Source organism: Gekko japonicus, unplaced genomic scaffold (genome assembly GCF_001447785.1).
Source record: "Gekko japonicus isolate JY-2015 unplaced genomic scaffold, Gekko_japonicus_V1.1 scaffold1395, whole genome shotgun sequence".
In the NCBI taxonomy this organism is placed as follows: Eukaryota; Metazoa; Chordata; class Lepidosauria; order Squamata; family Gekkonidae; genus Gekko; species Gekko japonicus.
The window spans coordinates 48,728-63,784 of NW_015161440.1; the positions used below are offsets into that span (position 1 = coordinate 48,728).

At 52.3% G+C, this 15,057-nt stretch overlaps 1 protein-coding gene across 1 annotated transcript in view; it reads right to left on the reverse strand.

Moving 5' to 3' along the window:
- Positions 1-5,111: 5,111 nt before the first annotated feature.
- The window catches only part of CASKIN1 (CASK interacting protein 1), a 47,892-nt gene continuing 37,946 nt past the window's right edge, over positions 5,112-15,057 (reverse strand). The window contains exons 16-20 of the mRNA XM_015429026.1: positions 13,249-13,350; positions 12,911-13,049; positions 9,468-11,579; positions 7,710-8,103; positions 5,112-5,300 (exon numbers count right to left, since the gene is read on the reverse strand). Of these exons, the coding sequence (XP_015284512.1) occupies positions 5,204-5,300; positions 7,710-8,103; positions 9,468-11,579; positions 12,911-13,049; positions 13,249-13,350 (2,844 nt within the window). The 3' untranslated portion in view covers positions 5,112-5,203. The remainder of the gene's footprint in view (positions 5,301-7,709; positions 8,104-9,467; positions 11,580-12,910; positions 13,050-13,248; positions 13,351-15,057) is intronic.

The window sequence follows — 15,057 nt, forward strand, 5'->3', positions numbered from 1 at the left end:
CGCTCTGTCAGGAAGTCCTTCCTCACGTTTAGCCAAAAACTTCTGATTTAATTTCAACCCATCGATTCTGGTCCGACCTTCTGGGGCAACAGAAAACAACTCCGCCCCATCCTCTCTATCTGACAGCCCTTCAAGTACTTGAAGAGGGTTCTCTGATCACCTCTCCGTCGTCTCCTCTCCAGGCGAAACATACCCAGCTCCTTCAACCTTTCCTCGCAGGGCTTGGTCTCCAGACCTCCATCTTCCCAACTGGCCAATCCACTTTCCTGGGAAACATGGCGGACATCAGAGGAAGGGGTAACACTCCTTGGGCGGATCGTGCTCGGTTCCCCCTCCCCCCGGACACCCCCACCTTAAAATAATGGAGGCCACACACAGCTGTTTCCTTTTAAATAGAAGCAAAGTTCTTTACAGCACCACGAAAAGCCATCAAATATTGTTTTTTTTCATAATAACAACAATACAGGTAGGTGGAATGTGGGAGGCAAGAAAAGGAGTTTGGCGTTAGGATGCATAGCTCTGACAGGATGGTCATACAATACAGGTTCCATAACTTAATAAAAATATATGTTTCATATATATATTACACATATATATCCAGCATAAGAATCTTGGAATACTTTTTTAAGATACAGCTTGGGTTTGTTTTTTTTATTTTTGTTTTTAATCTCTCTCTCTCTCTTTACAACAGATATATTCACGTGGTCATTTCATTTTGTTCTTTTTAAGTTATTTTGTGTGTTTTTTTTATTTAATAAAGTTGTGCCAGACAAATTTTGGAGCTTAGCAAAGACAGACCTATCTGTACTTGGAGAAGAGGGGCAAATGCGGCACACCCTCGAACCCCAACCTGTGGGCACCCCAGTTCTCTCACAAACGGAAAATGAAAAATGACAAGAGCAAGAGAAACAACCCGGACGGCATCCCCAACTTAAAAGCCATTTTCTAGCCCAGACAGATTCCTGTGTGTACCCCGGTATCGAACTGCACGTGTGTCCAAAGTACACCCACACACAGACTTCCAATTTTATTACTCTTTTAAAAGCAACACGCAGAAAATAACACACTGGTAGGAGACGAGATTGTACCAAATAACCCGTAAAGGAAGGCACATCTTTCTTCTTTTTGCTAAAATGGTGTAGAAAAGAACATGGCAAAGGAGGAGGAGGAGGGGGAAAAGAAAAGAAGCCCGTGTAACAGAAACGTATTTTTGCACTCCCCCCAAAAAACAAAAGTAACGGTACCTTTGAAAACCTTGTGCTACTTTTAAAGATGGTCTCACCACAAGTTAGAGGTTAGGTCTAATGGTCAAGCGACACTCCAGTTCTTTCAATGCAATCTCTTTAAAACTGTTCTTAATATACAATTGATAATATTAACTCTCTTTTAAATATATATTAAAGTCCTTTCCTTTTGCTAATTATCTCGGGGAGGGGGAGGTCGATCCATATAATCTTTCTTCTCCAATAATTTAATACTCTATAGCTTATTTTACTGCAACCCTTTATACCCTTCTAAAGGCAAAAGGTGGATTTTGTTTTCCACATTTCGCAAAGCTGAAATAAGGGGGCTTTTGCCCACTTAGCACGATTAATAACCGTCACCTATTAACCCTGGGAGTTATGGGACCCCAGGGGCAGAGGAGGGAAGAGGGGGTTTCCTGAGCAGTTGATCTTCATCTGGTGCTTTCAAGCACTCGAAACGGGTCGCTTCCCAAACTAAGGCAGGGGCTGCTATCAGCGTTTCTAACTTTCCGGCTTCTTGTTTGTTTGTTTCTCGCAGGAGAAGAAGAGTAGAGAAAGGAATAGGGACCCCAGAGGATTAAAGGAGGCCCCAAGTTGCAGGCTGGGGAGGATTTGAAAACAGGTCTTGCATCTGCAGAGTAAGACAACAAGACTCTAAAAGGGAGATGTACCTATGGAAGCTCAGGATAGAATCAGGCCACTTGGCCTAAAGGCAGCGAATGCCCAAGTAAACACTGGTTTGTCAAGGCCGCTGGCCGTAATGGTACAAGATACTTGTGGGGGTGAAAGTTTGAGGCCTCTGGGGCCTGAAATCTAGAAGGGAATGGCAGACATTCCATCCTGAAATGTGGGCTCTTCTCTTTCGATTATGATCTGTGCAGGGTGCTCTACTGTTGTTGAGCTAGAGGAAGATGGAATGTGAGGAAGAGAACAGAGGGGGTGAGTGGCGGATTCCGTTATTCCTGAAACATCTAAGGGGCTATAGTCAGCAAAGGACCCAGTGGTTACAGTAGTTGGCGGACCCATGCTCGTGGGGAATGTGCCACGACTGCTAGGCATGTTCCTCTGATCGGCACCCGTTAGCTTGGAGCTGGCCACCTGTCTCTTTGGACGGCAAACACTATCTAGAAAACGAGAAGATGATCCGGAAAATATCTAAGCGGTGGTGGTGGTGATGCGGCCTTGTTGGAACACGACTGCGTGACGTGACCTCTGGGCTCGTGGAGGCCTAAAACCACCGTAACAAAACATTTGAGATCTACTCGACGAAGGACGCTAAAGCCTTATTTCTGGAAGCAAACCCTGACTGTGTAAAAAGACAAACCCCTGCAAATTTGTTCAGTCTTTGACGGAGGACTTTTAAGGGCACCGGGGCCCGCAAGCTAGAAACCTCGAGGGACCTGCCAAAAGTCTAATGATGTCCACCACCAAGACAGAAGCCGGAACAGAAGCGACCTCAAAAATTCAGAACGCCCCAAGATGAGAGGTCTTCAGGGATCAATGCATAACGAAGCTAATCAAGTTCAGTGCCAGGAACGACTCCTTGAACTGAATGTCGCTTCCAAGAAAGTCATTAGCTCTCTCGTGGCAAAAGGGGATGCTAAATTGCACCGGGATGGGAGTAATTTTGTTTAACGGTGATAAGGAAAAGGAGGGGTCTCTAGTTGCCAAGAAATGCCATCAGGAAGAGAGCAGCTGATTGATGCTCTACGAACCGGAGTTCCCGTATCGCTGAAGGGATGGGTAATCCGTTATTGGAATTCCCAGATTGTGCTTGTCTAAGATAGGATGTGCCCATCGAGAAGCAGATCCCTGTGGATCCATAGGGAGTGGCTATATCTCCCATCATCCTTTGGCCATTCAGGTGCTCGATTGCCTACTTCCCACTGCAACTGGGAAATGGGGGGTTTGTTGGGTCCAAGGACACAACGGTGGACCGTCACGACACGCTCAAGACTTCCGCAGAGATACTGTTTCCTGGGTCAAAATCCATGGTCCCTGCAGCCCATTCATCCCTTAGCAACCTCTCTTCTTAAACTTCCTAGTAACAGAGAATCTCAACCTTACAAGCATCACCTTACCGAGAAAACGTCCGGCCCTGGCCGGCCAGCTCGGCTCCACTATCATTTCCCCTCTCCGGCAATCGACAGTTAGTTGAGGATATTGCGGGTAACCTTTGAGATATTGTGCTATTCTCCATGGCACACATTCAGAAGCTATAGTTCCTTGGGCACACAATGCCGAGCACTGCAGGTCTTAACGAGGTTTGTCCTCCCACAGCCAGTCTTTCCTAACTCACACCACCCCATGTCAACATCGCGGGCCGAGTGCCTATGCGTGACATGGACGAGGATACCAACCAAAGAGGACTCTGGAGTCTGAATTATCTCATAGCTGAAGATATTCCGGTGAACACTTCCGGACAGAACCCCTTTAAGATTGCTGACTGTATTTGAAGGATGTGGAGAGTGAGAGGTCTCCAGACGCTGAACCCCTAGAGAAAGGGTCTCTACTGCCAAACACCTCTGGCCCCTCACCAGCAGCGCCGCATTGCAACCAGACATTCCACAAAACGTGATTAGGATATGTTGCCCCTGCCTGCCCACTGTCTACTTAGCGCTCCTCCCCGCACCTGCGCACACCCTCCTCCCAGAAAGAAGGCAGATAAGGGAAGGCTTCATTGTCCAATCAGGTGACGAGCTCTTTGGAAACAAAGAGAAAGTGCAATCAGAAGTCCCTCATGCTCAGAACCACAACTGCTATTTGCCCGGAGATATATTTTAACCATTTTCCCCGCCCTCCCCCCAAAAAACCCCAGGAATAAATATTCTTCTATGGCAGCTGCAATGGCTACCGGGGGGGTATTTACAGGGGGAATTCAGCCAGAATGTCTCTTTTTTTTTCCTTTTTTTGTTTTGCTTTTCAAGTTTCAACACCGTTATCAATCATGCAAACATACCAAAGCTTTTTGCACGGCACCCGCCAGCAACGAGGCAAACAAACAAAAAACAAAAAGAAAAGAAAAGAAAGGAGCTTATTTGTCAAATGGGACTCGTTAACAGAACAAAACTTCCCACAGTCACAAGCTTCATCGTCACCAGGAGAAGACTAACACCTTTGGGACAAAGAAACGAAGCATGCAGCCTACCAAAAGCCCCCACCCCCTTGCCCTGGGCTGGCAGCTTCCCTTGGGCGTCTCTCGCCCCGCCTCTTCCAGCGCTTCCTTCCCCGCCCCGCCCCCCCGACAATGGCAGACAGGCACAGGAACCGAGACAGCAGGGGCACGCGAGGAGGGCGGCGCTCAGTCTTGGAACGATACCGACACAAAAGGCAAGAGGGTCACCGGGACGAAACGTCAACCCGAATGGATAACGAGAACAGTCAGCAGCAAAAGACTGAAGACTTTAGTTGTGCCACATTCTGATCACTTGTTGAGACTGTCACAGAGGGGAGGGGGTGGGGTGGGGCTTCGATCTCGGAGGGAGGACGGGGACGCCTTCCCGGTTGAACGAGAAAGAGCCGCGCGCGGCAGGCCGAGCGGAGCAGATCACTCGGCCGCCATGCGGCCTGGAGAGAGTCGCAAGGTGACATCCAGCCCGCAGACAAGGAAGCTCCTGGCCGGAAAGAGGCACGGTGGCCTTCCGCTTCATTTGGAGGAGAATCCCGGCTGTCCTTGATTCCTCAAGGTCAGCAGGTCGGTTAGGTAGAAAAACGAAGGACGCGCACAGGAGAGATTCCCTTTCTCTTTGTCGCGTTCCGCTTCGGCGAAACCGGTCCCGAGGAAAGCCTTTCCCCAAGCATCTCCATTTGTTTCAGCACAATCCTGAGGTAATCTTATCTTCTTTGTGCAAACCTCGGAAAGACGGCGGGGGGAGGGGAGAGGGGCGGTACTCGTGGAGACGATTGTGCCCTTGTGCCCTTGGCAGATCCTGAGGGTTGGCTGGGTTGTTCTCCAGCTCTCATTCCAACATGGCGTCCAGCTGGTCGGCGAGGTCGTCGAACATACTGCCGATGTCGTCCAGAATGCTGACTGTGCTCTTGGATTCCGCGGCGGAGCTGAGGGGGGGACAAAGGCCGAGGGGAAGGGTTAGGAGGATGCCAGATGTGCTCACCCACCCCCACGGCAGGATCTCCCCCCCTGCGATGGCGATTGATTTCCCACCATTCCTCTGAGATCTAGGTGGCATTCCTTACCTAGCCCTATATGGTCAGGGGCCTGCCTACCTGAGGGACCGCTTTTCCCCACATGTTCACCAGAGAGCACTGAGGTCAGGGACTCAAAACCGCCTGACTCTCCCTGGTCTGAAAGATGCCAGACTGGCTTCTACCGGGGCCAGGGCCTTCTCAGTGGCGGCCCCACACTGGTGGAATGAGCTCCCGGAAGACATCAGGGCCCTGCGGGACCTCCTACAGTTCCGCAGGGCCTGTAAAATGGACCCCTTCCACCAGGCCTTCGATTAGGCGCCGCCACTGTCCACTGACTATATACTGATAACTTCTGAACAGTTAACATCTGAACGGTCAAGGCCCGCTTTGTGAACTGTATTTTGACCCTATGGGATGCTACTGCCATCAGCATTTTTATCTTTTTATATATATTTAGATGTATCTATGATGCCATTTTTGGTATACTACGTTCTTGCATTGTCTCAATGGATCCGCGTTTTAACGTATTTTAACCTGCCATAAGCCGGCATGAGCCTGCTATGCAAGGAAGGCGGGATAAAAATTGAATAGATAGATAGACAGACAGACAGACAGACAGAGAGAGAGAGAGACAGAGAGAGAGAGAGAGAGAGAGAGAGAGAGAGAGAGAGAGAGAGAGAGAGAGAGAGAGAGAGAGAGAGAGAGAGAGAGAGAGAGAGAGAGAGAGAGAGAGAGAGAGAGAGAGAGAGAGAGAGAGAGAGAGAGAGAGAGAGAGAGAGAGAGAGAGAGAGAGAGAGAGAGAGAGAGAGAGAGAGAGAGAGAGAGAGAGAGAGAGAGAGAGAGAGAGAGAGAGAGAGACAGACAGACAGACAGACAGAGAGATAGGTAGAGAGATAGAGAGATAGATGAGAGAGAGAGAGAGAGAGAGAGAGAGAGAGAGAATAGAGAGACAGACAGACAGAGAGAGAGAGAGACAGAGAGAGAGAGACAGACAGACAGACAGACAGACAGATAAAGACAAGCCGGAAACGACAACTGGTCCTAAATGCAGCAGCCCAAGAACTGTCAGGGGCCGGCCAGCTGCTGGGAACGTTTGTTGCCAGCCTGTTTCTGAGTCCATTTCCAGGGCCTGGTGATGAGCTCTATGGACCATCAGGCCTTCCTGGGACCGGTACCTTTGAAGGACCGACTCCTTCCAGATGGCCCTTTGCGGCAACTACAGTCGCCAGGCAGCCACCTGCTGGCTACACCACCACGGCTCGGGGCAGCCCACCTGGCACGAACCAGAGCCTGGAGCTTTCCCATCATGGCTCCGTGAAGATGTGAGAGGGGGCCCCTTCCTTGGAGATCTTCTGGAGGTGCTGCAAGGCCTGCCCGTTGACCAGGGCTTTCGAGAGGCGTCTTGTAAGGCGGGGGAGAGATTTGGGGTATGCCATTTTATGGCCCCGGTCACATGGGCCGGATATCGCGGGGGCGAGGCGTGGCTGTTTGCCCCGGGGCAAAATAACGTGCAGTTGCGCGATCAGACGTCCCGTGGAGGTTCCATGGGTAGGGGGGAGGTGCCGATCACAGGACAATCCTGCGGCGCGGCAAAGAAGGGGGAGGTGCCGATCATGCCACGGCAAAGAAGCGGAGCAGCGCGGCAAATGGGGTTGTGGTTTTTTTAAAAAAACTGAAATGTGCGCATGCTCCATTGGGTGCTTGTGCGCATCCGTGGAGACTTGTGGGGAAAAAAACCTTTTTGCAAGGGGACATGGGAGGGCACCGGATGCCACTGGAAATGCGATCAGATGCCTGCCCTTGCCCTGCAGTTACCGGAAACTAGTACCTCGGAGGTACTTGTTTTTTACCCCGCATCTTCGGCGGGAAGCCTCGGGTGAGCCACAGGAGCTCTATGCTTCCTAGATGTGGCGGTGAGATCGCGCCCGGAAAATCTGCCTATCTGCCGTCTCTCTAGCGTGGCTAATGTTCCGTGTGACCGCAGCCTATGTTTAGTTTCAACTGAAAATGCTAAGCCGCCTTGAACCATGAGGAAGGGTAGGGTATAAATGTTTTAACTGATAAATTTAAATAAATGAAACCCCATCATAGAAAAGAAGAAGAGGAGGAGGAGGAGGAGACTGGACTTATCCCCCGCCCTTCACTCGGAGTCTCAGAGCGGCTTGCAATCTCCTTCCCCTCCCCACAACAGACACACGAGAGAGCTCCTACCCTTACACCCTCCTCTTGTGACCCACACAGAGGGTACTCTCTGGGTTCTGCCCCCCGCCCACCTGAACCCGCCTCGGGCCCCTCCCGCCCCTGCTGGGTAGTCCTTACTCTGCTGCCTGCCCATCCTCCTGCTTGATCTTCTCTTCCACGGCTTGCAGGGCAGCCGCGAGCGAGGCGCTTGTCTCCTCCAGTTTCTGGTGCGCGCTCTCCGCGCTGGCGCTCTCCGTCGAAGGCCCCGCCATGGACGAGCGTGGCGGCTTGACCGGCACCATCTGGGGGGGTGTCCCGCCGGGGGAGAGGGGCTTCGCCGGGCTGGAGCAGAGCGACGGGGGCGTGCTCGACGGCTTGATGGTCGGAGCCAGCTGCTTGGCGGGTGACGGGGCGGGCGTGGAGCTGGCGCTTGCCGACTGGAGGGCAGCGTGGACCTTCGGCTTGGGGGCGGTCGGGGGAGGCGTAGGCTTGGGGGAGATGGGAGGCGGAGTGCCGTGGACTCGCTTCACTTCTGCAATGGAGAACAGAGCGTCGAGGCTTGGCCGCTTCTGGGGAAGCCGCCGCTGTATCTATACGCCAGCTATTCGGTCTTCCCTCCCCACCCGTCACCCCCAGCATCCCCGAAAGATTGTGCGAGTGCCTTTAAAAAAAGGTAAAGGTTCCCTTGCTCGAAAGCCAGTCGGGTCCGACTCTAGGGTTGCGGTGCTCATCTCTGTTTCAAAGCCGAAGAGCCAGCGCTGTCCGAAGACGTTTCCGTGGTCATGTGGCCGGCATGACTAAACACCAAGGCGCACGGAACGCTGTTACCTTCCCACTGAAGTGGTACCTATTTATCTACTTGCAATTTCTTGCTTTCGAACTGCTAGGTTGGCAGGAGCTGGAAACGAGTGCCTTGCTACCCAGTTAATCTCTCTAAATACGTACTTAGAGAGTCCTCTACCTCTCTACGGTTTCAATCAATGCCAGCAGCAATTTCGGAGGGCCGATTCAACCAAGCTCCATTGGCCCATCATCTGTGTCTTTGTGGTTCCCATGAACTTGAGGATTCACCTCACTACATTCTCTTTTGCCCACTGTATTCTAGTCTGAGGGCTAAATTTTTAGCAGGTGTTTATTTGTGGTTCCCACGAACTTGAGGATTCGCCTCGCTACATTCTCTTTTGCCCACTGCATTCTAGTCTGAGGGCTAAATTTGTAGCAGGTGTTTTATCTGGTCTTCACGCTTACCCAGTTGAGGTTTTTTTTTTTCATTTTTGTTATCTGACATTGATGCCTATGTCTCGTATAAAGTGTCATTATTTGCCCTGGCTGCAAAGAATAAACGTACCAAGGTGGTATCAGCAGGGGTCATTTCCTGTGGGAGCGCACAGGAGCGGAGCTCCGGCAGTAAAGAGCCCATGGGGCGGGCACATGTAACAAGCCTCACCCCCTGCTCCCAGGAGCCCCAGGCCACAAGGAGCAAGAAGCAGCCAGGTAAGTTGCAGTGGGTGTTGCCTTCTGACACACCTCCGGTGATGTCAGGGGGTGTGGCATATGCAAATAACTTATGCTAATGAGTTATGCTAATGAGCTCCTGCACCTCTTTTTCTACAAAATGACCCCTGGGGGATTATCTAGGCTACTGTATTCAATTAGTCCTATTTTGTTACTGATCTCTGGTATTTTCATATATGCTGACTTTTAACCTGTAGCTTCTTCACCATTTGTGTTTTGTAATTCTGCAACGGCCGGTGGCTGATTACAAGAAACCAAACTGAAACCGATCTGAGCCTTGCCATGTTATAGAGACCAAACCCCCTTTGGGATCAGTCGCTTGGGCCTGCCCCTGAGCCAACTGGCAAGGAGAGAGCTTCCTCCGGCAACGTGCACACTCACCTGGACTGCCAGGCCCAGGAATCGGGGCCTTCTTGGAGGTGGGCGTGGGAGGCCCAGAGGCTTTCTGGGGTAGGACGGGCTTGGGAGATACCGGCGGCTTCACAGGTTTCTTGGGTTCGCCTTCTGTGCGGTCGGACCTCTCCTGCTGGCCGGCAGGGCGCGAGGCATCCGTGCCGCTCGTGTCGGAGGCCGGTCGGCGCCTGACGGTGGCGGTGCCGTTCTGATACACCGACAGCGGCGCCGGCTCCTGCTCCTTGTCTTTCGACTTTGGCCGCCTCTTGACCGTGTCGGACTCCGTGAGGAGGAACTTGATGTTGTCCTGCTGGCTCTGCTTGGCCCGGATCCTCCTCTTCAGGGTGGCGCTGGCCTCCACTTTGCCGAGGTCGCGGTGGGAAAGCGGCGGGGCCTCCCCCCCTTCGGCCTTGGCCACCCCCATCTGCCGGGGGCGCTGTTTGATGGTCAGGTTGCCCTCTTCGGCAAAGGGGATGTTCTCACCAGGACCGCTCTGCGGGGAGGCTCCGGCGTGCTCCGCCCGCGGCCGTTCCGTCGGGCTGCCGTCTTTCGCCGCCTCGGACTTGATGCTATCCGACCGCTCGCGGCGGGCAGCCGTGACGAGCCCGGTGACGGGGCCGCTGATGGTTCGCCGGCGGTTCACCACCTCCCCGTCTAGCCCAATGGCATCCTTGTGCTTCACGGTGGCCAGCACGGTAGCAACACGAGAGTGTTCTGGGCTAGCCGGGTGCACGGCGACCCCAGGGGGCAAGTAGTATCCGTCGGAACCCTTCCCGAGGCCGGGTGGCCTCTGCAAGGTGAGCCCTCGGCCCCCACCTCCGATGGACGACATCTCCAACATAGCGGCGATGCTCTTCACGCTTCCGGCACTGCCCGTGTCAACGGTCCCGCCGAAATCACTGGCGCGCCGCTGCTGCTGCAGTTCCGGGGAGGGCTCCAGTCTCTCCTCCCCTTCCTTGGTGAAGTCGTCGCCCATGTTGGTGCTCGAGATGGCAGAACTGGAACGCTTGGGGGGCGGCGGCGGGGGGCCCTTCTTCTTTGGCCGCACGGCGAAGGACTGGCTGCGGTTGACGTTCTTATCGTTGCCCGACTGTGATCGCACGGAGTGGCTGCGCCCGACTCGCCTCTGCACGGTGGCGTAGGGACCGGCGTCCGGCACCAGCAGCTCGTCTCGCTCCTGCTCGCTATCCGACATGGCGTAGCGGTTCAGGCTGTGGGCCCTCTTCTTCGGCCGGCCGCTCTCCTCCTCGCCGTCCCCGGCCTGAGGCGGCAGGCACAGCACGGGCACCGAGACAGGCAACACCGGCACAGCTTGCGCCAAGGGCCCGGCCGTGTGAGCGTCACCCTCCACGGGCTGCGGCATGACGTAGGCGAAGCCGCGGTGCGTGGGGGACTGAGGCAGCGAACGAGGAGACATGGGGCGGTCAGACTGCGGCAACAACTGGGGCGTGGGCTTCACCTTGGCGGTGGCGTGCGGCAGGCTGACGGCCTGTGGCGAGGACGGGCGGGGCTTGGTGGGCGTTTGCGGGGGGGTGTAGTGACCTCCGGACGGGGGGAAGGACTGCCGCGGTTTGCCAGGCACTGGCGGCACGCTGGCACGCTTGACGCTGTGGCCGTGTCGGAGACTCCGCACGTCCTTGGGGAGCGTGGCCGGGCCTTCTTTCCCGTCCTCGGCCAGGTACTCCTGGCTCCTGGAGATGGCCGCCCCGGGCGATTTGGGTCCGTCTCCCAGCAGCTCTTGGGAGCTGCTCATGTGCTTCGCTCTCCCGCTCAGGCTGTTCTCATGGACCAGGCGGGCGGAGTGCCGGAAGGCGGCCCCTTCGCGGAAGTGCCCCGCGTGGTTGACCTGCTTCTCAGCCCCGTCCTCGCCCGTGCCCGTCATGGCCACCTGCAGCTCGTTGCTCAGCTCGCTGTCCTGGAAGGTGGTCATCTTGGGGGACTGGCATTCGGCCGTCTCCTGCTGGGGAGACTCGATGGCCACCGTGTCCTGCGACGGCGGCCCCCCCTTCTTCTTCAGGGTCCCCGACTCGTACTTGGCGTATTCGGCCTTCTGGATCTCGGCTAACTTCTTCACGGCTAACATCAGCTTCTTCTGGTGGCCTAAGAGAACCCCAGGAGAAATCGGGTTGAGTCCACTTACACAGCGGCTGTTAAAAAAACTTGGGATAAGAAGCGCCCCCCTTCAAAATTGTCTTTTTTCTTAAGAATGTAACAAGGGCCCTGGCTGGATCAGACTAGTGGTCCATCTGGTCCAGCATCCTGTCTCACATACTGGCCAACTAAGGGGAAGGCCGATCCAACAACAGGGCATAGAGGAGTTCTTTCACCCGGAGAAGAATGATGTAAGTAGCTACGGGTCTCCATTGGGAAGAAACCTGGGGTATAAGTGAAGTAAATAAATAAATGAATATTCACTTCTGGCTGATTTTCAGGGATTTCCTCAGGCCAGTATCAAGCTCAGAGGCTGAATAGTTAATTAAATGCCATGTTAGAAAAGCAAACTGCTTCAGGTTCTAAGATTTCTCCAGTGGTCCAAACTATGTTCGATTAATTGATCTAAGAATAGATAGATAGATAGATAGATAGATAGATAGATAGATAGATAGATAGATAGATAGATAGATAGATAGATAGAGTTGGATCTAAAGCTTGTTATCTTCTGACAGAAGGGTACTTTTGCTGATGGGAAAGGTGGGAATTTTCATATATCCCCCTTAATATTCTGGACCCCAACATTTAAAAAAAATTGGAAGTTTTTATTGATAATTAACAAACAATACATAACATCAATAACAATAAAACAATACTTAACATACAATAACATTCAAAAGGCCGCTGCATAATATGTTATAGGATTACATTAATTCTGGACCCCAAGATCACACCCAGCAGTATGCCGGGGCTCTCTTAATTCCTTGGGGCAACATTCTGGAGGCTGTATTAGGTCACAACAGGACAGTTTCATGCTGTGACCAGAATTCCATTTCTGGCACTTTGATCCAACACCACATAAGCTAAATATTTTTTTTTTAAAAAAGCACAGCATGCATACACAATGTGAACAAATCTACAAAATCAACAGTGAAAAGGGGGAAAATAGGATCAATGCAGAAAGAAACAAAACAGGGAACATTTCTCTACTTAAGACAAATATGGCTATCCATGTTTTATTCTAAGAAGTTGATTTCCATTTCAGACACTGTTATAAATGGGAACATCAGTGCTGCTGAACAGGAATGTACCTGATACACCTCTGTACCATCTCTTCAAGGAAAGCAAATAGGGATAATTGCTTCAGCGTGTAATTACAGCCACAAAAACACCTGTCAATTTGTAGGCATTGTTCCGATGTTACGCTTTTTTCCACACTTCTACTCTGAATGACCCAGCCCGGAATCCGCCCGCACCCCCGCTGGACTCAGCCCCCTCACCCAGTTTGGTGATGCCGATCTCCTGCAGGTCCTCCCACGTGATGTCGGTGATGAAGTCGATGTTCTCGTAGCCATTCTCCACCAGCACCTTGTAGTACTGGCCCAGGCCGATCATGGAGAGCCAGAGAGCCAGGTTTGCCTGTGGCGGGAAGAGGGACACAAATCAGTCTTCCAAAGAGAACGGAGGGGCCGTTGCCGAGAGAGGGTCTCCTTTTCCCCTCGGGATGCTCGGGGGGGGGGATTTATCTAGTGCCGGCCAAGAGACGGTCGCCCCAGAAACAACAGAGCCGCCCATGAGCCTCGCTGAGCCCAAAATGGAGGAAAGAGGGACATCTTACTGGCTTGTATTCCGGGAGCCACTCCGGGATGCTGAGACTGTTGATCTCCGAGGCAATCTTCTTCCTGTGGCCAGGCTTGGTGACGCCGATGGCCGTCAGATCCTGCAGCAACATAGAATAGAATAGAATAGAAGAAGAAGAGATTGGATTTATGCCCCGCCCTTCACTCAGAGTCTCAGAGTGGCTTACAAACTCCTTTCCCTTCCCCTCCCCACAACAGACACCCTGTGAGGTGGGTGGGGCCGAGAGAGCTCTGACACAAACTGCTCTTTTTCAAGGACAGCTGTGCCAGAGCTTGTGACTGACCCAAGGTCACATCAGCAGCTGCAAGTGGAGGAGTGGGGAATCAGACCCGGTTCTCCCAGATTAGAGTCCGCACACTTAACCGCTACACCAAACTGGCTCTCCAGAATAGAATAGAATAGGCTAAATATTGTAGAAGAAAAGAGACACCCATCCCCAGAAGAAATAATAAATAAGCTATTGGAAACGGCTGAGATGGATAAATCGACTATACTTCTGAAAGGACAGAAAAGACGAACGTTTTGAAAATACGTGGTCAAGATTTTACAGGTGGACTGAAGAATATATGAAATAAACTTTGCATGCAACCAAAGTGGAAAACGTAAAGAACACCATAAGGACATTGACAGTAATGTGTGCAAAGTTTTTAAAAAACACAATAAGGTGTAGAAACTTATTTGTGTTTAGGGAAAAACTTAAGAGAGGCTCAATGGTTAGATTCCCCTATTTTATGTTTGTGTTTGTAGATTTGTTGTGTTTTGGTTAGGGTATGTTTGTTTGTCCATTTGTCATTGTTATAAAATAAAAAAATATCCCCCCCCCCCCAAAGATCCTACCGCAACAGAACAGCAACTCGATTTCATTCTATTCCAAACAATTTGCAAACCCGCCTTTCTCCTAATAACCCGCGGCCCGAGACAGGTTCTTACGCCGCGTGCCACAAAAGCATCCAGCCAGGGACAAACCTGAAGTTGCCCTCCCCTTCCCCCCTTAAGGGCAGTCTTGAACGAACCCCAGCTGGCCTCTTGTCCAACCTGGAATTTTTTTGGCTCGCACCAGCAAGACTTGGTGACCTCATTGCACAGGGAAATCCCACCATAAGGAGAGAAACCTCCTAAATGTCACCGTTGTTAGCTGTTCTTAGAGCTGTGGGGCCCCCCCAGAAGGAGAACAGAAAAGGAGATTGGATTTACACCACGCCCTATCTTGTCCATGGGGTTGCGAAGAGTCGGACTCGACTGTGCGACTGAACAACAACAAACTTCACTGAGAGCGGCTCACAATCTCCTTTCCCTTCCCCTCCCCACAATAAACACCCTGTGAGGCAAGTGGGGCTGAGAGAGCTCTCTCGAGGACTGCTCCTGAGAGAACAGCTCCGAGAGAACTTGTGACTGACCCAAGGTCACACCAGCAGCTGCATGTGGAGGAGGAGTGGGGAATCAAACCCGGTTCTCCCAGATTAGAGTCCGCACTTCTAACCACTACACCAAACTGGCTCTGACACAAAGGGATCGCCGCCGAAAAGCGGTGGCAGTTTTTTCAACGCATGACATTCTGTTCTTCGGCCACTAGAGGGAGCACTGGTAAGACCAGAGGGGCTACAGGGAAATTTCACTTTCTAGTGAAATCCTGCATGTGAGAAAAGTCGGCCATTGAGATTCACTCTGGAGGGAGGGGAGGGGAGGGGGACCTCCAAAGAATACCAGGGCCGGGAGGCAGAGGCAGGCAGGCAAGCCACTTCTGTGAACGTCCTCCATGCCCCAGTAGGAGTCAACAGAGGTGGCC